The 21,338-nt window shown below is 37.0% G+C and overlaps 3 protein-coding genes across 8 annotated transcripts; 1 reads left to right on the top strand and 2 right to left on the bottom strand.

Moving 5' to 3' along the window:
* Positions 1 to 826: 826 nt before the first annotated feature.
* On the bottom strand, positions 827 to 6,756 carry LOC135586984 (pentatricopeptide repeat-containing protein At5g24830-like). 6 transcript variants are annotated; one of them, XM_065127157.1, is made up of 7 exons: positions 6,542 to 6,756; positions 5,543 to 5,629; positions 5,302 to 5,441; positions 4,910 to 5,110; positions 2,809 to 4,697; positions 2,458 to 2,578; positions 827 to 1,025 (listed from the first exon to the last, which is right to left on the bottom strand). In XM_065127157.1, the coding sequence occupies exons 2-5, from the start codon at positions 5,546 to 5,548 to the stop codon at positions 3,131 to 3,133; spliced, it is 1,914 nt and encodes a 637-aa protein (XP_064983229.1). In that variant the 5' UTR covers positions 5,549 to 5,629; positions 6,542 to 6,756; the 3' UTR covers positions 827 to 1,025; positions 2,458 to 2,578; positions 2,809 to 3,130. The 6 variants fall into 6 exon arrangements, with proteins under 6 accessions (XP_064983229.1, XP_064983230.1, XP_064983227.1 ...); XM_065127155.1 differs by lacking the exon at positions 827 to 1,025 and adding an exon at positions 6,308 to 6,371 and having other exon boundaries at positions 1,226 to 2,578; XM_065127156.1 differs by lacking the exon at positions 827 to 1,025 and adding an exon at positions 1,226 to 1,839.
* Positions 6,757 to 7,395: 639 nt separating this feature from the next.
* On the top strand, positions 7,396 to 8,059 carry LOC135623799 (large ribosomal subunit protein uL15x-like). The gene has a single exon (XM_065127161.1). It carries the CDS (start codon positions 7,461 to 7,463, stop codon positions 7,905 to 7,907), a length of 447 nt encoding a protein of 148 aa, XP_064983233.1. The 5' UTR covers positions 7,396 to 7,460; the 3' UTR covers positions 7,908 to 8,059.
* A 3,639-nt stretch (positions 8,060 to 11,698) lies between these two features.
* Positions 11,699 to 16,796, bottom strand: LOC135623798 (protein NRT1/ PTR FAMILY 8.3-like). The gene is made up of 5 exons (XM_065127160.1): positions 16,386 to 16,796; positions 14,573 to 14,678; positions 14,263 to 14,480; positions 13,608 to 14,164; positions 11,699 to 12,772 (listed from the first exon to the last, which is right to left on the bottom strand). The coding sequence occupies exons 1-5, from the start codon at positions 16,440 to 16,442 to the stop codon at positions 11,950 to 11,952; spliced, it is 1,761 nt and encodes a 586-aa protein (XP_064983232.1). The 5' UTR covers positions 16,443 to 16,796; the 3' UTR covers positions 11,699 to 11,949.
* Between the last annotated feature and the right edge of the window lie 4,542 nt (positions 16,797 to 21,338).

The following is a 21,338-nucleotide window of genomic DNA, read 5'->3' as shown; positions in this document are numbered from 1 at the left end:
ATTGCACATCAAAATTAAGTGATGATTTCATAAATTTCTGGACAAAACATGAGCATCCCTCATGAGCTGTCCTGCAAAAATGAGCCTGAATAATAAATAATACATGGCCATTAGGCCAATTTTTCTTTTAAAAAAAATTATAAATTTTAGGTATTTTTTAATTGATGCCTTCCATTTTTATTTTATTTTATTTTCATTCAGTATCCTTAATTTAAAGAATATCAAAAAAATTTCCTACCTATTACAGGATTTTTTTTTGAACTATTATAATATTTTCGACCCGTTATATTGTTTTGACCATCACAATAAAAATACTGGAAAATCTACTTAAAAATATTATAAATGATTTAAATAAAATCTACTCTAAAACATTATAAATAATTTAAATAGACTCTTAACCTCAACTAAATTAATCATAACCCTAAAAGTATGGTATCGTAATGATCCATGAATAATAACTAAAGAAACATAATACCATATCACTTATAGTATTTTTCAATAAATTTTTAATACATCAATAAAACAATGTAAATGTCATTATAAATCATTATAAATGAACTAAATAAAAATATTATAACAGTTAAAAATCGATAAAAAAATGAGTAAAAAAAATTAACAAGAAAACTTTTACAAAATATTTCAGGTATTTTTAATTAAAAAAATCAGCCTACCATTACATGTCTTGCAACTCACCAGTTATTCAGTATTCTTGTAATAACCTCCACTCTTACTCCAAAGCAGCTCATTCAATCATATTTATTGGGACAATATTATGAGGCACAAAGAGAGATCTGAAAAAGAAGGATCAAACTGCTAAACATGCAGATGAAGCCTTAACTGTAAGCAACCTCATGTAATAAACATGTCCAAAGCATGTGTCATGGGTATTGTAGATACAAGTCACCAGCTTCCTTGTGCTGCTGCATCTCAAAATTGACAAAATCTTTGTCTGAATGGCCACAACTAATTGCAGCACCACAAAAACTGGAGAAGAATTAAAATGTCCTGATTTGCTGTGTCATTTGCTGAGAATAAATAAACAGAAAGACAAAATCAAAAGCAGCCACACTAATATTGATCAGAGAATAATTAATATAATCCAGAAATACTAATATCAGGCTTCATCATCATGAACAGGATGAATGTTGATAAACACATCATTTGTCAAGATCTGCTTCTCTGGCTTTTCTGATCCATCTTGATCAGTAATAATGAAGCTAAAAAGTTTAACAAAACTGCAAGTACTAAAAATGCTTGCAAGTATTATTACTAAATAAAGGGACAAAGTTTCTTTCCTTTTGTTACATGTTTGTAACTATCTAAGTTATATTCTGAGTTCGTTCCGGGAGCCTTTCCCAAAGAATACATTTGCACAAGTTCCCAATTTAGCCTTCTGCAATTCTCACATAGATCTCTGGTAACAAACTTCTGATTACAAAACCAAAATTTCCTTCATCGAGAGTACACCATGAGTTGAGCTATTTTAAATAATTACAACAAGGCCGAGAAGCAATAAAGTAAAGCTTCTAAAAAATGATTGAACGAATGGATGTATCACCAGAATCCAACTAGCACAAGTACATTAGAGAACTCAGCACAAGTGATCACTCAATAAGCAAGCCAAATTTATCCAACTAGCTTACCAATAACTGTCTTCAATAATCAGGAAAATCACTTCTTAAGATGGTTGTTTGACGTCACAATTCTTACCAGCAACATCACCAAGTGGATGAATCAGCAATATATATTCTAATTAAATGTATGGCATTGTAAATAGCGAAAACTACTGAGAAAAGTACCATGATGGCAAGTCTTGTAATGTTGATCACCATTGGACATCTAACATGAAGAAGACCAAAGGTTTTGGTAAGAACTACAGGGCTAAAGAAAGGTCAAAATACATTCAAAGTTAGGTACCAAAAAACATTTAATAAATTTGATATAGAAAATTAGGATGAGAATATAACTACCTGATGAGTTACCAAATTATGAAATAAAAAAAATCTGGTGATCTATCTAAAAGTTAGTATAGTAAAAGGATACTGCCGGAAGTTCTAGATACAAAGCAATATCAAAGGACAAATGCTAGTCAAAGTTAAAAGCATAACGCCCCAATTGACTGTGCACCTTTGTTTGAAAGAAATATTTAAAGATAACTACAATACCAGAGAGCTTCTAAGGATCTATATATTAAGCAGTTAAAAACATGTGCGCATGTGTGTGTGTGTGTGTGTGTGTATATAATGCTTGTGGATTGGAAGTAAAGATGCTGAGAATGTTAATGGAGAAACAGACCAAGAACTGACTGAATTAATTGTAAATTAAAAGGTGTCTTTCAAGAATTAGCTGATTGGAATATATAGAAGTCCAAAGAGGACCTTTAAAAGAGTGAACAAAGAATGGTGAGACATGTTTGAGGTAGCATGGAAACAGTAATTCTGGTTGACATGGAATTACCTCCCACACAGGCTCTATATTGTCTTATAGCGGAGCTTTTCGATTCCCAGCAAAACCATCAACCGCTTAACAAAGATTAATGAACTTCTAAAAGCATTCTCTTGTGGGTTTCCCAAGCTTCCTATTCAGTGAGAAAATGGTCATGTTTCATGAATAAGCATTCATGCCAAACTTTACTAACATGAAACTACTATGAACAAAAGACCCTTAGCTAATGCTTCTGTAACTCACAGTATGTACTAGATAATTTACAAGCTGCGCAACAAAAATCACGATCAAACAGTACAGGAACCTAAAATGATCATGTACTATATTCTTTCAAATTTCATGGTCTACATGATTGGAACTTACAGAATTCAGAGGCATCTTCAGATAGCAGCTCCACATAGCTTCTGTCGCTTTTCAGCTGTAATTAATTCTTATCAATTGCCAATCAATCTTTGCAAATGAAAGAACATCTAGCATTTTGGCCCATAGGAGACCCAAAATTGTTGCTGAGATTATTTCTGTTGATGAACTTTCTGGGAACATATTTCATTGACCAGATGATGGCTCCAGATAACCATATCAGAAGGCAAGAGACAGATGAGCTGCTTTCTCCATAGCTGTAACAGCCAATAGTATGCCCCTCTTATGGAGAGAATAACTCGCACAATCAGTGTTTTTTTAAGATTCAACCATCTTCTTTTATTCTGCATTGCAAAAGCTTATCCATCTGCTTATATACTTGACTTGCTTCCAAGAGATAGCCTTTCTTTCTAAGTGCAATAAACAGGGAATTATACATAGAATAGCGGCCCAAAATACCCTTTGTAGTCATTTCCTCATACAGCTCAAGTGCTTCCATTACTTTTCCCATCTTGGAGTACAGTTTAATAAGAATGTGAAATGGCACATGATCAATGCCCAAGCCAGATTCCTGCACCTTGTTGAGAATTTCTTGAGCTTGCTGCCATTTCCCTTTTACACAAAGGCATCTAATCAATTCTGTGTAAGTGATTATATCAGGTTGATATCCTCTATTTAGCATTTCCAGGAGCATCTGTCTAGCGAAAAAAGTGTGGCCAATCCTACATGCACCACTAATCAACAAATTATAAGTAACAACATCAGGAAAAAGCCCAGAATCGAGCAACTCCTGCTTCAGCATTAAAGCATGCACAATTTTTCCTCCCTTTACTTCAGCATGAATCAGTGCATTAAATGTGAAGGTATTTGGAACAACACCTGTTGCTGTCATCATATTTCTTATTGAATAAGCACTATTAGTATCACCAACCCTTCCATAACCATTCATGATAAGATTCCAAATACGAGGCTCAGGGACTATGGAATGACTTAACATCTTATGCAAAAACTCTACAGCTTTTGAGATGTCACCCTGTTGGCAAAGACCCCGAATAATCAGGCTGTATGAGATTTGGTCAGCAAGAAGACCAGACAAAGACATCTTATTGTACATATCACAAGCCTCGTCCATATTCCCATTTTTAGATAGGCCATTTATAAGACTATTAAAAGTCACTACATCTGGTAAAAAGCCCTTCTTGAACATCTCAGAAAAATATCTTTGAGCAAGTTTTGTATTGTGCATCAAGCAAAATCCATTAACTAGAACATTATATGCAATTCGATCAACTTCGATGCCTCTCTTCAACATTTCATTCCACATGTTAATTGCCTGGTCTGCATCGCCTTTTTCGAAGAATCCATCCATGAGTATTGTTGACGTAACTAAATTTGCAGACTCATGCTCATTCAATATATCTGCAAGAAGTTTCTTTGCATTCTCCAGGAGGCCTCTACTGCAAAAGGCATGAACAAGTATATTACAAGTAACTACATTGGGTCTAACTCCACTTTCGGCCATGGAAGAAACAAGACTTAGAGCTCTGTCCACACTACCCCAACGGCAATAACCATCCACTAGAGTATTGTATGTCACATGATTTGGGAATGCACACATATTGTTCATAACTTCAAGAAGCCAAGTAGCCTCAGACAAGCTACCTATCTTACAAAGTCCATTTACGAGGAAATTGTATGTATGCAGATCTAGGACAACACTGCTCCTATATAATTCATTATGAAGCTGAAAAGCAGCTAAAACTTTTCCTTCAGTGCACAATACCCTAATCAATACAAAGTCACTATTATCAGCTCTGCGACTATCCTCAGAACACACCACGTTGGCAATGCCTTCTAACAAACTACATCTTCCAACAATTGTAATGCTTTCCCTGCATATCCAAGGGAAGAGTCAGCAATGCTGATTTGAGCCTAGCAATTAAAGGACTTATATCCAGGTTTTTTTTTCCTGACAATATAGCCATTCAAACTCAAGTTGCCATTGACGACAAAATATATATCTCTTTTCAAATCCTAATGAAAATGTAATTGTCATGTAAAGATATATCAGAGATGCTTACAAGCAATCAACAAGCAAACTGACCTTAACTTCTTCATTCGCTCCATGGTATGGACAAGTACCGTATCCAACACATTGAAAACAGCAGGTGGTTCATTATTGTCCTTATAATCATCATGCTTGTTGTCTTTCGAGAGCCACTCCCTAACACTAATCTTGTATGGTTCCTCGATAGTCAGTGCAGGGCTTTGGTCATCAACTAGAGAAGGTGATTGCACAGAAGCCCTACACAGACACCGTGCAAAGATCACTATAAACAACCAACAATAACAAAAAAATAGGAAATTGATGATTAGATAATGAAAATTTGATGCCTATATCATTAGAAATTTAGAATCAAATGAAATATGAAAATTAAACAGAATTAAACAAGTGAAAGGCAATGTTTGGTGAATCTAAGAAAAAAGAGATGATACCTCTGATGTTCCACAAGATCGGGTGGCTGGGAGATGATGCGAGAAAAAAAGTCACCAATTTCTTGGATAATGGGTAGGCTTCTGAGATTAAAACTAAAGGTGCGATGGATGATAAGAAGTTCTTCACCAGCTGCGACCAACTGAAAATATTTCTGATATTAGCGAAGAAGTTGTTGCAAGTAATAGAATGCGTGATGGAGAAGGGCAAAGTAGAGAACACAGGAGAAGCTAAGTAGCTCACCACCATTTGAAGGAATTTTTCCTCCTCTATCTGGTAATGCGTCCCAATGAAAAGTAGAGAAGCAAGGAGCTGTCTAATAACCTATACCTATGGACATAAATGGCAAAATAATTATTTAAATTCTTTTCAAGAAATTAAAACTGTGGATAATTTAAAAAATTTAACATGTAATCAAATAAGCAGAGTTGGAAACACCATAGTAGCCATCTACCCAGACAAACCTAGGGTCACTTATTCACTGGTCAAGCAAGTGGGTCAACCGGTAGTACTGTGAACAAAAAAGGCAAAAAAATATATCTTACAGTTGTAGGGAAACAATTATGAAACACATAAAAATATCATCTGAAGAATAAGAAGTTATAACTAATTAGTAAGCAAGTGACAATCACCTATATAGTTGAATATAGGTTTTAGTGAACAATTAGAGGTGCAATTGGCAAAAGAAATGGTAACAAAATAATCTTGTCACTTTCATACTCACAAGTATAAGGATTATGTTGATCATTAGTCTAAAAAGTTCAATCAAAGATATAATTCTAGCCAGAAGCTATATATCCATACCCGAGCTCAACGCTAATCAATGTTCATAAAAAAAAGGCTTGGCCTATGAAGCATGCGAACGAAACGATCAACCAAGAGAAAGAAAACATGCACCAAGCAAGCACTAAGATCATGAAATCATCGGAGAAAAGTTCCCCAATGAAAGGAACGGATTAGTTGAGATACGATTTCTTCAACAAACAAACATGCATTAATTAGTCAAACCTTCTCCACACTACAATCTGGATAAAAGCTCCCAATTTGTATCCCCATATCCCATTCCAAGCATCTACATTCAAGTAGAACGAAGAGATCAAGCACATAATGACTATGAACGCACACGACTATAAGAAATCAGCAACAAGGGATGAAGAAAGGAAGCATTTTTCAGATTTAAACCACGTTAAAGATGAAAACTTGGAGAAAAAAAAAAGAAAGGGAGACGAGATCGGCACTGACTGTGCGGGAGATGGATGCCGACTCGATGCAATCCTCGCAGAGGATTAAAGGATTGCGGCGTTGGGGCCGCCCCTCCGACGGTCGAAGCAGGCGGAGGGCCACGACTCGGAACCCACGGCCTGCCGGGGCAGAGGGTGTCGTCGAGGCGGGCGGCGGTGTAGGAGACGCTCCAGCTCGACAAGATTAGGGATTCAACGCGGCGTTCGTATTTGTTCCATGGGCATTTCGGTCTTTTGCTTCTCTTGCGTGGTATTAAAGACATGAATGATATGTGATCGAACGTCACCGAGATTTATTAGGTGATTAATTACTCATGAATAATTTACTCCCATATACTTAATATAAATTCACATACATTCTTGCAAATTTTGAGTATAATGAATTAATATTTTTTGATGTATTACATAGCCAATTTCCATTGATCCAACTCAAACTTCTCTATCATACCATACCATCTAATAATGATTCTAAGATAATTAGTATTATTTTTTTAAAAGTCATTTTAAAAAAAGATTATAAAAAATATATATTTAATAATAATAAAATTTAAATTGAAAACATATAAATTATTTAGTATTCCTAATTTCTAAAAGTTTGAATGTAAATTAAAATTTCAACTACAAGTCCAAACAGAGATTATAAAATATATATATATATATTTATTCTCTAGTTCTTAAATTTTGTTTTATTTTTGCTACATGGAAAATTAGAGGAATAATACCTGCAATTTTGCTGATTTAATTAAGCCACATAAATAGACAATTAAGCCCGCACGTTTAATCCCCATCTTCCGATCTCGATCACACGGTCGATATCTTCTCTCGAGTCTCTATATAATATTACGGGTAGTACTCGCTCCTCTCCTTCTCCCCGCGAAAACCCTAACCGAGGAGGACGAGAGCAGCCGCCAACCGCCGCCATGACGACTCGCTTCAGGAAGAACCGTAAGAAGCGGGGGCACGTGAGCGCCGGCCACGGCCGCATCGGGAAGCACAGGAAGCACCCCGGAGGCCGCGGTAACGCTGGCGGCATGCACCACCACCGCATCCTCTTCGACAAGTACCACCCCGGCTACTTCGGCAAGGTCGGCATGCGCTACTTCCACCGTCTCCGCAACAAGTTCCACTGCCCCGCCGTCAACGTCGACCGCCTCTGGTCCCTCGTCCCCGACGCCGTCAAGGACGCCGCCGCCAAGGACGCCGCCGCCGCTCCCCTCATCGACGTCACCCAGTTCGGATACTTCAAGGTCCTCGGCAAGGGGATGCTTCCGTCGGATCGCCCCGTCGTCGTCAAGGCCAAGCTCATCTCCAAGATTGCCGAAAAGAAGATCAAGGCAGCAGGAGGCGCCGTCGTGCTCACCGCTTGATCCTGTCGGTTAGTTGCATAGACAGAGAGCTGATTTGGACATTACATTTACCTGCTAGTGTGTTTGAATCGTTTTGATGTGTTTACTTGAAGAGTTGATAAAGTCGAACTATTTATTGTTCTTGCTAATCTTATTGTCATTGCTTCTGGTTATTCGGATACTGTTCTCATCAAGAATTTCCTAGAATCGCAAACGTTTGTTGCGATCCAAGTTGGCATCTTTCTTCCCTTGTCACCTTCCACTAAAAAGGCACCAACTTTGAGTTGGGATTGATTCTAGTAGCAAATCTAGGAGGAAAAAAAAAGAGTGGAGGAGAATGGTTCGGTGAAAAGAAATGAAATGAGGCACAGACGGAGCATATGAGCTTAGATAAAGCAACTTATAATGGTTGCTCAGTCGCGCAGGTGTTGAGTAGCCAAGCTACTATTTTCCACTTTTTTTTTTCCTATGCCTTTCTCTTTGCATTCTAATTTTGTTTATATCTTGTGGGAGCTTGGCATTTAGCAGAAAACGCAACTTTGATAGGGTCTCAGGGAAGAGTCTGTTGTTTATATAGGAAAGCTCATGTTGTTCCTCACTGCTTTAAAACTTGTGTCCGAAGTTTATTACAACATATAGTGAAAGCTTTAGACCAAGCTTTAAGCTGACACAGTAATTGGTTCTATTGTTGGTCTTTGAGGATATAATTTTGTAGGCCTTTATATCTAGAATCTGATGTGTTTGATCTGCTTTCTGTTGTCAGTATTTCTCTAGCTTATTACATGCTTGAGACCTCGGCAAACATAGCTCTTATTAGCTTGATTAGGATGTTGAGGGCCAAAAAGAGATAAATCTCTGTGGGAATATGAAATAGTATAATATCTTGATGTTGAAATGTGGAAGAGTGGCAGTGAGCTTGATGGGGTCTGAGAAACAAATTTAGAACAACAAAGAAGAAAACCAGGGTGGTTACTGAAACCTTGTTAAGAATATTCAGGAGAAGGTCCTGTATGTGCTGCATAACTTTAGCATGCATTTGCAAGAGTTATATGCGAATAAGATGATAACAACTCAAACAGTTGCAAATAATGGTTAAATGTGATTTATGAGCGCATTTGCTAATCTTCTGTAATATAAAGAAACTGTGAAGCACAAGTGTTGTGTGTATGTTTGATGCACAGTGATGTCATGAAAGAGCATTTATGTAGCTAGAGCTGAACTTAATTGACCTCCAATAGTAAGTTATGCAAGTTTTCAAGATTCGGAAAGATAAAAAAACAGCATAGTATATATTTTCTATATCCCTTTGTTATAGAGGACTATCTGTAGCATCCATTAGTCAAACTCTTTTGTGTTTGTTCTTTATCTGGTTTATAGCCAATTCCTCTGTAGCCTCCATTAGTCAAACTCTTTTGTGTTTGTTCTTTATCTGGTTTATAGCCAATTCCTCTGTATACTCGGTGTTACGGTAAGTAACTTTTTAAGCCGTGGCCTCGGGGCCGACGCGGCTCGGTTCTGGGGTCCGGATGTCGGGGATCTTGGGCGACGTCCTTCGGGGTCTCCCTGCGGTCGGGATCGGTCGTTCGGGTCGGCAGGTCGGCGGTTCGGGTCGGGAGGAAGCTCCGCCGCAGCACCGGGAAGAGGTGACACCGTCTTCGCGCCTGCACACAGGTCGGGCCGGGAGCTCGGCCCGACCCCTCCGACGATCAAGTTAGCGATGATTTGGAGAGGATTTCGGAGGAAGAGAAGCAGAAGTGCTTTCTAGTGTGTTCCGCCTGTCCCCTTTTGTTTGGGACTTGGGGGTATTTATAGATGAGCTTGGGTGTTACCTGACGTGCCCGTTTGCAGGGGCAGGACAATACCGCACGTGGCGTCTGACATTGCCACTGGGGTCGCGTGGAGAACCGGGCTGCCGCAGGGTATGGGCGAGCCTCGGTCGATGTGCTCCTGTGCCTCGACCGAGAGCACGAGGTCAAAGCTGAGGTGGTTGGCTGAGGGTTGGTGACGTCGGCAAATGTCGAGTCTGCGTCAGTGCTTGCCTCCTCGGGCAATGTGTCTACCTGGCGTGCTGACGTGGCGCGTTGCCATTTTTGTCACTATCACTCGGAACCCATGTTTATTTTGTCTATTGAGAATTGGAAGCTTCTTATTCATATTGATGTCTGTCTGAGGAACCTTTCAAGTCAGCATTGTCAAGGAAATATGAGTTATTACTTTGTTTAGGTCGTCTATTAAAGAAAGATGTCCTAAGATAAGCCTGCCTTTTGTTGTGCATAGTGGTTTCGAAGTGTTAGAATTGATTGGCAGTCCAATGGGGAAGAAACCACTTGAGTGTGACCTGGTCCCTCCAAGACTCAAGTTAGCTTGTAATCTTGCTGGCAAAAGCCTATCTATGATCTGGAGTTCGTTACTGGTTGTGGTTAGCAAAATATTTTCCAAATTATTCCTAATTTAGGATGATGTGATAAATCTTGCTGGCTTGTTTTGCCTTTTTTTTTTTTCCAAATTATTCCTATCTATGCCTTTTTTTTATGTGATAATTTATGATGGAGTCAGAACCTATCTATGATCTGGAGTTCGTTACTGGTTGTGGTTAGCAAAATATTTTCCAAATTATTCCTAATTTAGGATGATGTGATAAATCTTGCTGGCTTGTTTTGCCTTTTTTTTTTTCCAAATTATTCCTATCTATGCCTTTTTTTTATGTGATAATTTATGATGGAGTCAGAACCTATCTATGATCTGGAGTTCGTTACTGGTTGTGGTTAGCAAAATATTTTCCAAATTATTCCTAATTTAGGATGATGTGATAAATCTTGCTGGCTTGTTTTGCCTTTTTTTTTTTTCCAAATTATTCCTATCTATGCCTTTTTTTTATGTGATAATTTATGATGGAGTCAGAACCTATCTATGATCTGGAGTTCCTTACTGGTTGTGGTTAGCAAAATATTTTCCAAATTATTCCTAATTTAGGATGATGTGATAAATCTTGCTGGCTTGTTTTGCCTTTTTATGTTTTTGATGGGTTGTGAAATTTGGATTGGATGGGGAGACTCTTGTAAATTTTACAATATAGAACTTGATTTTAGCCATCAATACTTTATTCCTATGCAGATAAAGTTCAGCTTGCAATTTTATAATCTCAGTTGAGATCTGGCTCTCCTCAAACCAAGTATATTCTTGCAAAAGTCAGTGAAAATGTTTGATTTTTCTGGTTCACGAGTAAATTTGTTCTCCTTTATTCACTCACTTATAGCTTCTGTCTTTACACTAATGTTTTTGTGTGTTCTCAATAGAAATCATAAAGCCTCACGATTGGTTAAGATCGATTTCAACTCGCTATATTGGCTTGCAAGGAATGGATGTGTTGTCCATTTTGCTGTAGGAATTATTTACTCATAATGATCGCTCAGGTTTCTCAGTCGACATGCTTGTGATCGATACGGCATGGTGTTCTGCATTATGTGGCTCTACAGGTGCACGCACCCATGTCATCATAAATTTCTAGCAACAAATGATAGCTTAACCGAACATTTTCTCTCCTATTTCCAATTGTCTCTCTCTCTCTCCTGTGGATGTTATTTTCCAACGAAACACAGCAGGGATGTTATGAAACAGCCATTTTCAAGAGCTACTACTCGCATTTCGATTCCAAGAATCACCGCTCTGCTCTGTAGTCTACCCACCCAGATCTCATACCTCAGAACTGAGGCAAAACGGATCAATTAATGACACAAGAGATGAACTCACTGGCAAGATTAAGCAACCATCGCCATTTCATTTGCATGATAGTCACATTTTCAAACAATCACTTGATATATAAATTTTGTGATAAGATTTATGTAAGATTTATAGTCACAAAAATACTGAGTCACAAAAATACTATTAAAACTAGCAGATTGACACAGACTATCTGCAATTAGAGAACTGTCTGTGGTAATTGAAATGAAGCAACTGTTCAATCCAGAGGGATGACATAGGCAAGAAACACTTAAATCAGACACCACAACAAATGTACAGGTTGGAGTTTCATGAATGATGGTACCCTGCAGTTATTTGGAACTCAAGAAGCCCTCTTGCTTTTGTACCTATTAGCACAGGCAACATATATCAAAAGATTCAAGAAGCTCAGCCCCGTGAGCAGCCAGAAGTAGTAGTCGAGGTGCCCTTCGTTCAAGTTATCGGGAATCCATCCTGTCCTCCCGCCTCGAGTTGTTACCGATGTCACGACAGTCAAGATGAAGGAACTCAGGTAGTTCCCCAGCGCAGTGGTAAGAAGTGATAACGCGCTGCACAGACTTCTCATAGCATCAGGAGACTGATCATAGAAGAACTCCAGTGACCCAATGAATGTGAATACTTCCGCTGCTCCGACCAAAAAGTATTGAGGTGTCTGCCAAAAGATGCTTAATGGAATGGCCACTTTCTCGGACACTAAACCTTCCGCCTTGGCAATGTCGAGTCGCCTGATCTCCACCACTGCAGCTGCTGCCATTGCTAGTATAGATATGAACAGGCCAATACCCATCCTTTGCAATTCTGAAAAACCTCTCTCCTTGCCTGTGAATCTCCTTGCCACCGGAACAAGAATTCTATCATAGATTGGCACCCACACAATGACACTGATGACATCAAAGGTTGATAGAGATGCAGGTGGAATGGTGAAGGAGCCTATACTCGTGTCCATGACCATCCCTTGTTCGACAAACATAGTAGATATCTGTGCATATACTGCAGAGAACACTATGGTGGTTGCCCAAACAGGGAACATCCTCACCAGAATCTTCAGTTCTTCCACCTGAGTGACTGTACACAGCCGCCATGGGTTCGAAAAACTTTCAGTCTTTGTATCGAGATCCGTCACTGTAGCAGCCTTGTCAAAGAACCTGCAAAAGATAATAGTTACACATAATCCAATATCATGCACACTAGGAATCAGCACAGTTTATGGCATATGAAAATAAGCAGGAGATAATTTCTGAAAAAAAAAACTAGTTTCTATAATATCAGAGTTGGTCTTTAGTATTACTACTATGAACAGTAATATCTCATCTCACAAAATGGCTTAACCTACTATCGCCGTGGGGTGCTCTTGACAAACATCCTGTAACGTACACCACATTGCTCTTCTGACACAAACATATTTCATAACCCAACTATATGATAGAATTATCATAGAGCCCACCAGTCTTAATAGAGTATGCAAGTATTGAAATCCATTAAGCACTAAGCACGATATAATTGAAGCTGAAACTTCATAAGTTAATTTCTCATCGAGGCAATATCAGTTTGATGCAAGATTTATTGTACAACTTGTCACTCAGCAACCTTGTATACCAGTTGAAGCATCATCAAGGAAATATTTTATCATTAATATATCATCTAGTACATATAAACCTAAAGGAAAGTCCAGATTTAAGCAACACTTTTCACTGATAAAAGTTTTACCAATCTGCAACTTAAAAAATGCTGTCGTACAAAAAGATCCACATTGCAGTTTTACAACTGATGAACCACTGAAAACATAGAACTCCAAGGATAACAAGAGAAGAAAGACAATAGAACTTCAAAAGCAGATTGGCATTCAAGTCTTGTGGATAAATTCAGTTCTTGATTTAGTTCTTTGAAGAACTATAGCAAATGAAGCATGAAATCAAGAATCAATTAAGATATGCATAAAGAAACCTCAACGAAACTGGTTGTGGAAGTTAAGAGAATTACTTAATTTCATCTGTGTGCCCCAGCTTTCGACTTCCTTTAATTGCCGAAGCCTTCTCAGGCACTTCATATAGGAGACAACTGTCATGAGGCACATCCACTTTCCACTTGCGAAAAGAGGCAACCACCACCTGGCACATTCTTATAAGAGGGCTTCCTCCTGGTTTTTGGAATCTATAAAGTGGAGTACCAAAGAAAAAACTAATTATAGCTAATCCCATAAACAATGTAGGAATTCCAAAGCCCAAGCCCCATCCACAATTGTCTTGCACCCAAACTAGAAAGCTGCTGGATATGAGAGCACCAATGTTAATAGAGAAGTAAAACCAATTAAAAAAGGATCCCTTCTTCATTCGCTCTCTCGGATCAGTATCATCAAATTGGTCAGCTCCAAACGAAGAAACACAAGGTTTAATTCCACCGGTCCCCAGTGCAATTAGATAGAGTCCAAAAAAGAAAATAGCATATTGAACTGCACTTGCGTCTGGGCAAACAGATTCAACACATGGTGAAGGCTTAAAAGCAGGAACTGATGCTGAAAGGGTCAATGTGGCCATTCCCTACATTTAATAAAGCATCAATGATCATATTACATTTGAACAAAAGAAAAGAGCATCCACTCATTACAGTAAAGAACATCTGCAACTGGCATACTTACAACAAAGTATATTGTTGAGAACACTGCAATTGTCCAGTATCTTCCCCAGTATGCATCAGCTAAAATTGCACCAAGCAATGGCATAATATAGCAGGTTCCTTGCCATGTTGTGACATTTCGTGCAGCAGAGGCATTCCCCTCATGTAGCTTGTTCTTTAGGTAAGTGACAAGATTTGTAGCTATTCCATAGTAAGCTAAACGTTCACAACATTCATTCCCTATAATTTGTAATGTGAAAATAAGGAATGATTTAATGCATCTCAGTTAGAGAAAAGGATTAAACTTGTCTGTGGTTAGTTATTGTGAATACCTAAAATGAAAGGGCATGCTCTCCAATTGCCTGTGCTGTTCTTTAAAACGGGGTTTCCATGAATGTCGACAGATCCATCTCCAGTATATTGTCCTTGATTTTCATTCTACAAATACAGAAATAGTAGCAAATGTAATGGAGATGTAAGGCCATATGAAGGTCATGCAGTCATGGAATATATAAGCCCAGATATCTAGGCCAAAAATAGATGACCATTACAGTCAAGATAATGCTGATCAACCCAGTTGTATGTTCACCAAACTGACACAAAAAATAACTATCATTCATAAAATGATCATTTGTACTCCCTTAATTAATAAATGGAATGATTACCTTGAATCTAAGAAATTGTTATACAAATTTGAACTTATTTTGGTACTTCCATACTGTTAATCAAATCAAAATACTCCAGGTTGCTAAAATTGCTTACTTTTTTCCTCCACTTGAGGTACATGTTAAAATATTTAAAATGTTTCAAAAATTGAATAACGAATCATGTTTAATGGAGCTGATACTTAATTTGGAACCTTTTTTTCCAATTGCATCATACTTGAAAACTGATACGAGCAAACAGCTTCACAATACAAGAACATCAACAACAAGCTGTAACATCCCAACAAAAAACTTGAATGATTCACCCGCTCCATTCAGTTTAATTTTAAACCAAATTCTGTCATTAAATATGCATTCTTAGATCTTAAGTTGGTTGAGGCATTCTTGGTTATCTAAGCATAAAATTGATACAATCAAAGGTATATGGAAAAGTTTACCATATCTCAAAATATTTCAGACCTCGAAAAATGTGGCAAGTCATACATACAAACAAAATTTAGAAGAAAAATGACTGAGCTCCCTTTATCAGAGTTGTAGCTATGGTCTGCAGCATGCAGTGACGAACACCGGTATTGCCCATTGAATATTACCAATTCCAAGATTCCAGAAAACAGAAAAAGAAAGTCTCTGCAATTTATAAGATTCGAGAACATAGGGAAGTTGTCTCATCTGATTGAAATAACATGTGAGTACTATTCTTCTGCAAACTCCTTTGAATAGCTAGCATTATATGATGCTAGAACCAATCTACACAACCAAACCGTAATTTCAAGTTGAAGGTCCAATCGAGAACCATCCGAAACTAATATTTCATACAAAATCTACAAATACTGCAGAAGAAGAGAACTTTGTTCTTGTCAAGTATGATTAGTTTTGCAAAGGAAGCAATCTCATTCCCTTGTGCCACAAAGAAGTTGCTCATTCCATTCTATCCGCTATCATATTATGTATCTAATTCTTCGGAAGGGCATATCCCTATTTCTTTCTTATTTAAAATCCTTAAGAAACAATCTTGAGTGAGAGTCAAGCACCAACAAGATTTTGGAGTTACGAAAGAATCATCGACAACAAAATTATCAATTTCCATAGAAATACCAACAAGTCAAGCATAGCGCATAACCGAAAATTCATATATTTGGCCAATCTGTTTCCTAACATAAATCAAATATGGCATTAAGCCAAACGGCAAATTTACTGAGAAACACATAAACCACCATACTGTAATGGTAGAGACCTAAACCAATGTCAAAAACCTCTCTTTTTCTCCCAAGTAACCAAATTTTCCTCGTAGGCATAATCAACTCGTCAAAGATATCTAATTGAAGAGTCACGACAGAAAAATCTCTGCTCCACAAAAGATCCATCAATGACCGTGACGAATTCAGCAACTAGGAAGCAAAAGATTCAGGAAAAATTGAAAGATAAACAAATTTAAGGTACTCTTATGGAGATCAAGGAAGGGGAAAGGGGGGAATCGTACATCCGGAAGAAGACCTTCTTCCAGCGGCGACCTCCGTTCGTCTTCCACGGATCCCATCCTTCGATGTCTCACGGATTCCGGATTCAAGGATCCAGGGCCGGGGGCCTAACCGGATTTAATAGCGACGCATGGGAGATGAGGACAAGACCGCCTCCGGTTGCGTTGCGTGTTGGGGATAGAAATGGAGATCGAAGTCCCTTGCACCTGACCACGTTCACCCACCATCACACCACTTGCCATCCGTGACAAAGTTCCACCGCGGCCCACTATTGGAGGCGAGTGGGTTGGCGCGATTGTCGTTTGCCCTAAAAGGGCGCAAAAGTGGACCTCCGTGGCGTCATCCGACGGCAGGATTCGACTCTCACACTGCTCCGGCGGATGCGTTATCATCCCCATCGACAGCTGCTTTTTTGGTGGGGCGGAGTTGTGACTGTAAATAGTTAGCTATTTTATGATTGCACCGACCTGTGGGGTCCATAAATAACGTTGGTGTGATAGAGATTTCAAGTCTTGGTAGGTAGCCGAGACGGGTAGAAAAAAGTTGTAAATGGCTTTTGGTGCCTTAAAAGTCGCGTCAAAACAAGTTGTGGACTTATCCGGTCCGTCCATCTCATTATGATATCATTGAGGTAAAATACTCGTCAATAAGTCCTACTTGTGGTCTTAACATTTGACCATAGAAGAAGTGGATATAATAAGATTAGCAGTGTTCTACTTTTTCTGTATATACATATATAAATTATTATTATTATTATTTTACCTTTTCAATTCTTTCTTTTTCCCACTCTATCCTACCATTTCAATGTCTCATCATCATTGAGGTTATATTATTTTAATAAGCTCTGGATTTTAAATTGATAAAGTTGGAATTGTTCATACTTAATTGATAAAGGAGATAGAGATAGGCTTTAATAGGGGTTGAAAGATCTATTAAAAAATATTATCCAGTAAATCATTCTATAAGTTGAAGGTAATCAAGTGGTGCTAGGAAGATTATCATCCAAAATAATTTTCACAAATTTAGATCTTGATTTTGTTGTATACCTTATTAATGTGATTACCTAGGATTTGATTATTCTTTTTCTTATAGCTATTTTGACTAAGTGTATATAAGAACTTTAACCTAGCTCACTATAATATATATGTTTTCATCTTTTGTCTGTTTTTTATAATCTTTAATATAATTTCTCTAATATTTTTTTGATTATTCTCTCTATAATTTATTACTAATCAATCTATTCAAGATATGCATGTACGTGAAACCTTATAGATTCATCTGTAATGGGACAGGGATGAAAGATATTTTTTATTATTTACATAATTATGAGGCGAGATGTTTAGAGCACTCCTCTTCCATCCTTGTCAAGTTTATATAAGTAGTGACAATTGTATTCGTCTCTAGTGAGCACTTTGTATCTCTCTCTTTCTTCTTCTTTTTTTCGTCTTACCTCCCCCCATCTCATCGCAACCCTCGTTTTTCAAATCCCTCCTACTTCTTCTCATTTTCATCATAGCCTCTATTTTCTTATTTAGGTAGTATCAATCTTACAAGGATATATGAGCATAGAAATAAAAAGATAAGATTAATGAAGAAAATTATTAATTCATAGATTTATTTGAATATAATTATATTTATTTGGTTGTGGTTATATTTGGATGTATTTATATTTGAATATTATAATAACATGTAAATATTATAATTATTATTGTTATTTTCTATAGATTTTGATATCATTAATTGGTTTTGATATTAATTTTATTTTTTTAAAAAATAGAATATATTAATTAGGAATTATTGGAGAACCTAATAGTTTGGATACTATTAAAATGAGGAATGAGATGGGGATGAGAGATGAGATTATCAAAACCTATTATTGATTATCTTGCAACAATCAAATCAAAAATCTTGCTGATAAAATTAGCACACCTGTTGTGAGAATGAAATTTTCATCATTCATACCCTTAAATAGTTTGGATCCTGAATTTACTCTATGAAGAGGGCTTATCCTTCTTCATAGAGTATCTCTCCTCCTCTTATCTTTTTATATTTATGCATTGAAAATAGTTGTTTATCTTATTAATCAACTTTAGATACTTATTTTAAGAATAAATCATATTTTGAGTGCTTATTGTATTTCAAACTCGATTATTTTAAATTACAAATATTTAGATATCTTTGTTATCCGTGGATTCGGCCTTATAACAAAGATAGATAAATTAGAGCATTCATAATTCTTACATTTGGTTTGATCCAATTTAACTCTATGCAAACTAGTATCATTGATGGTTGATCTTCATCAAGCAAACACCACTTATTCTTATTGCTTATTCTGATTCTATTTGGGTTAGTAATCAAGATGACCTCACATCCATCTCATCTCAGTTTAGGTGATTTTTATGAGAGTTAACCTGATAGCATGGCGTTCTAAAAAGTAATAGACAATTGTTCAATCATCCACAAAAGAAACTGAATATTACTCGATCGCCTCTACTATGATCGAGTTATCTTCTATCCATGTTGGACATCTTACTTAGTTAACCTTCTTATCTTCTTTGTGATAATATTGGTATAACTTACTTATGTGCTAACTTAGTATTCTATTCTTAAACGAAGTGTATCGTCCTCCTCGATTATTATTTTGTTTGACATAAGGTTACCATTAGTTCTCTTCAAATTGTTCATATGTGCAAACACAATCAAGTTGTTGACATTATTACAAAACCCTTAGCTAAATCTTCACTCTTACGGTTAGGATCCAAGATTGGTATTTCTACAAGAAGCACCATCTTGTGGGGATATATTAAGAAAGAATCTTCTCCAACAAATCATTCTATAAATTCAAGGCAATCAATTCGTGTTAGGAAAGATTCTCAATGAAAAGATTGAACAAGTTACCAATGCAAATAAGATTATTCGAGTGAGCCAAGATAAAGGAGGAAAATATAATACAAACAAAGAAATGAATCGAAGGAGAGGAAGATATTAAAAAAATATTCATGCATAAGACAAATTTGAGAGGAGGAAGATATTGGAAATATTGATATATCAAATAAGAAAAGAGAAACGGATGGGAGAAGGAAAATATTCATATATCTAATTGATTCGAATTGCCTTAACCTTGTTTTGTTATGTCAAAGTTGATGAATGTCATATGTTCATGAGATCCAGAGTTGCTTTTTCCGTAGTATCGAGGGCAAGCAAACTTCTTGAGCTCCTCTTTTTGTGGCATGGTATTTGTGGGATTTCAATGGCTCTATGTAGCGTAGATAGAATACATTATGTACATGTTCTTTAGATCGTCCAACTCTTATCGTAAAAGAGCAATCTTACTTGTGCCTGTAGCCTTTATCGTTGATAACATATATGGTTGATGAGCAATTGTTGATTAAGAAGAGTAGTTTTCTTACTACCTCTCTCATGCCACCTTCTTTCTTCATATATTGTTAAAGAAGATGGAAGGACTGGCTTCACCAAATCATTTTATGGCAAATAAACAGGAGGAAAGGAGATGAACAGACCATGCACATTAACAGCATTTGCCAACTCCAAACCCTAAGGGAGGCAGAAAGGAATTATAATGACAAACTTTCCCTCCTTGGGCCTCTTATCAAAAGATTATTCTTCGATAAAGTCTTAGCTTCCACACAGCCAGTGTCTTAAGAAGATGATAAAGCTCTAGAATGATGTGTTCTAGTCATGTAAACTCCCAAGTCAATGAATGACTTTGTAGCAAGATTTTGATTCTCTTTTGACTTGAGAATACTTTTCTAGTGTTAGAGAGGTCTGTTATAACGATTAAGCTGTTCTTTTGTTTATCTATTTAATCTGAACTAATATTACACCAAGATTATTAGATAGGAAAGCCAAGGCACTTCTCTCTCTCTCTCTCTCTCTCTCTCTCTCTCTCTATATATATATATATATATATATATATATATATATAAACCCAACTTGCAGAGTAATCGAATTCACATAAAAGATCACACACTTATCATTACATTACAGAATCTTAAACTACCTTCTACCAAGTAGCAAATCACCTCTTCCTACTGCTAAAATATTGATTCTGAATATGTACTCAAGTTCTGATCTTAAGACTCTAAGCTACTCTCCTAGGTAATAGTGAGCTGTTTCAAGTTCTTCCTCAGCAGACCTGGTAATAGTTGACTAATTCCTGTTACTAACAAGATAAGTACTTGATTTATGGAATGATTGGACTTGATGACAATAACAAGGAAACTCTCCACCTGCCAGGACTACATAGTGTTCTTGCTTCTTCAACTAGTGGTTCACAGGTCAACTACCAAGTGCCATGATAGAATCTAAATGGTGCTCTAAAACTTCAGTTCCTAAGTTTCAAGGACAACCTCAGTTGCTTTTTCATATTGTAATAGACAAAAGTATAAAATCAAAAGTGATGCGGGTGTCAGAAACCATTGTAGGAAGAGTTCACATGACAATAATCTAGACATTGATCTATCTCTTTGTCAAAAACATAAGAAAACATGCTCTCAAGTCATTGCTACAGATCGATGTATAAGAAAATTTTACAATATAACAGTGAATTATCCAATAATATACTACTGATTTAGAGTAGGTTAAACAAAATATGAGCACTCAACCAAGCAATGGAATGAGCAAAGGGGAAAATAATTTATTTTAAGTTCTTTGTTCAATTGCATCATATTTGGCCCTGTCATGCCTTCCAGTCAGCTTGTGAAACACTGACATCAATGCTAATTGATCACTGTCATTTAGTATCATCTTGTCGTCTGAGATGCTTAATCAGATTGATCACCTTAGACAGCTTAATTACTCCCACACCAAGGTTATAATTTTTTTTCTGAAGTTTCTCTGGACTATTATTATCCTTTGTTTCACGGGTTTGCGACGCGTGTTCAATTACATTACTTAGGTTTTACTCTAAGGCAGATTTTCAAGTGCCACTTGTG

Source organism: Musa acuminata, chromosome BXJ2-9, assembly GCF_036884655.1.
Source record: "Musa acuminata AAA Group cultivar baxijiao chromosome BXJ2-9, Cavendish_Baxijiao_AAA, whole genome shotgun sequence".
NCBI classification, from domain to species: Eukaryota; Viridiplantae; Streptophyta; class Magnoliopsida; order Zingiberales; family Musaceae; genus Musa; species Musa acuminata.
Note: the sequence above shows the minus strand (reverse complement) of the source record. Positions and strands in the feature narration are given on the sequence as shown.

What these genes read in the sequence shown, in the direction of transcription:
- LOC135586984 (XM_065127157.1), bottom strand. An exon ending in GATCTTGTGGAACATCAGAG is followed by an intron (nt 5,111 to 5,301) that starts GTATCATCTCTT and finishes GTGTCTGTGTAG; the next exon opens with GGCTTCTGTGCAATCACCTT. An exon ending in GAGCGAATGAAGAAGTTAAG is followed by an intron (nt 4,698 to 4,909) that starts GTCAGTTTGCTT and finishes TTGGATATGCAG; the next exon opens with GGAAAGCATTACAATTGTTG.
- LOC135623799 (XM_065127161.1), top strand. Translation starts at nt 7,461, where the DNA reads ATGACGACTCGCTTCAGGAAGAACCGTAAGAAGCGGGGGCACGTGAGC.
- LOC135623798 (XM_065127160.1), bottom strand. Translation starts at nt 16,442, where the DNA reads ATGGGATCCGTGGAAGACGAACGGAGGTCGCCGCTGGAAGAAGGTCTT. An exon ending in AAGAAGGTCTTCTTCCGGAT is followed by an intron (nt 14,679 to 16,385) that starts GTACGATTCCCC and finishes CTGTATTTGTAG; the next exon opens with AATGAAAATCAAGGACAATA. An exon ending in TCTCAACAATATACTTTGTT is followed by an intron (nt 14,165 to 14,262) that starts GTAAGTATGCCA and finishes TATTAAATGTAG; the next exon opens with GGAATGGCCACATTGACCCT.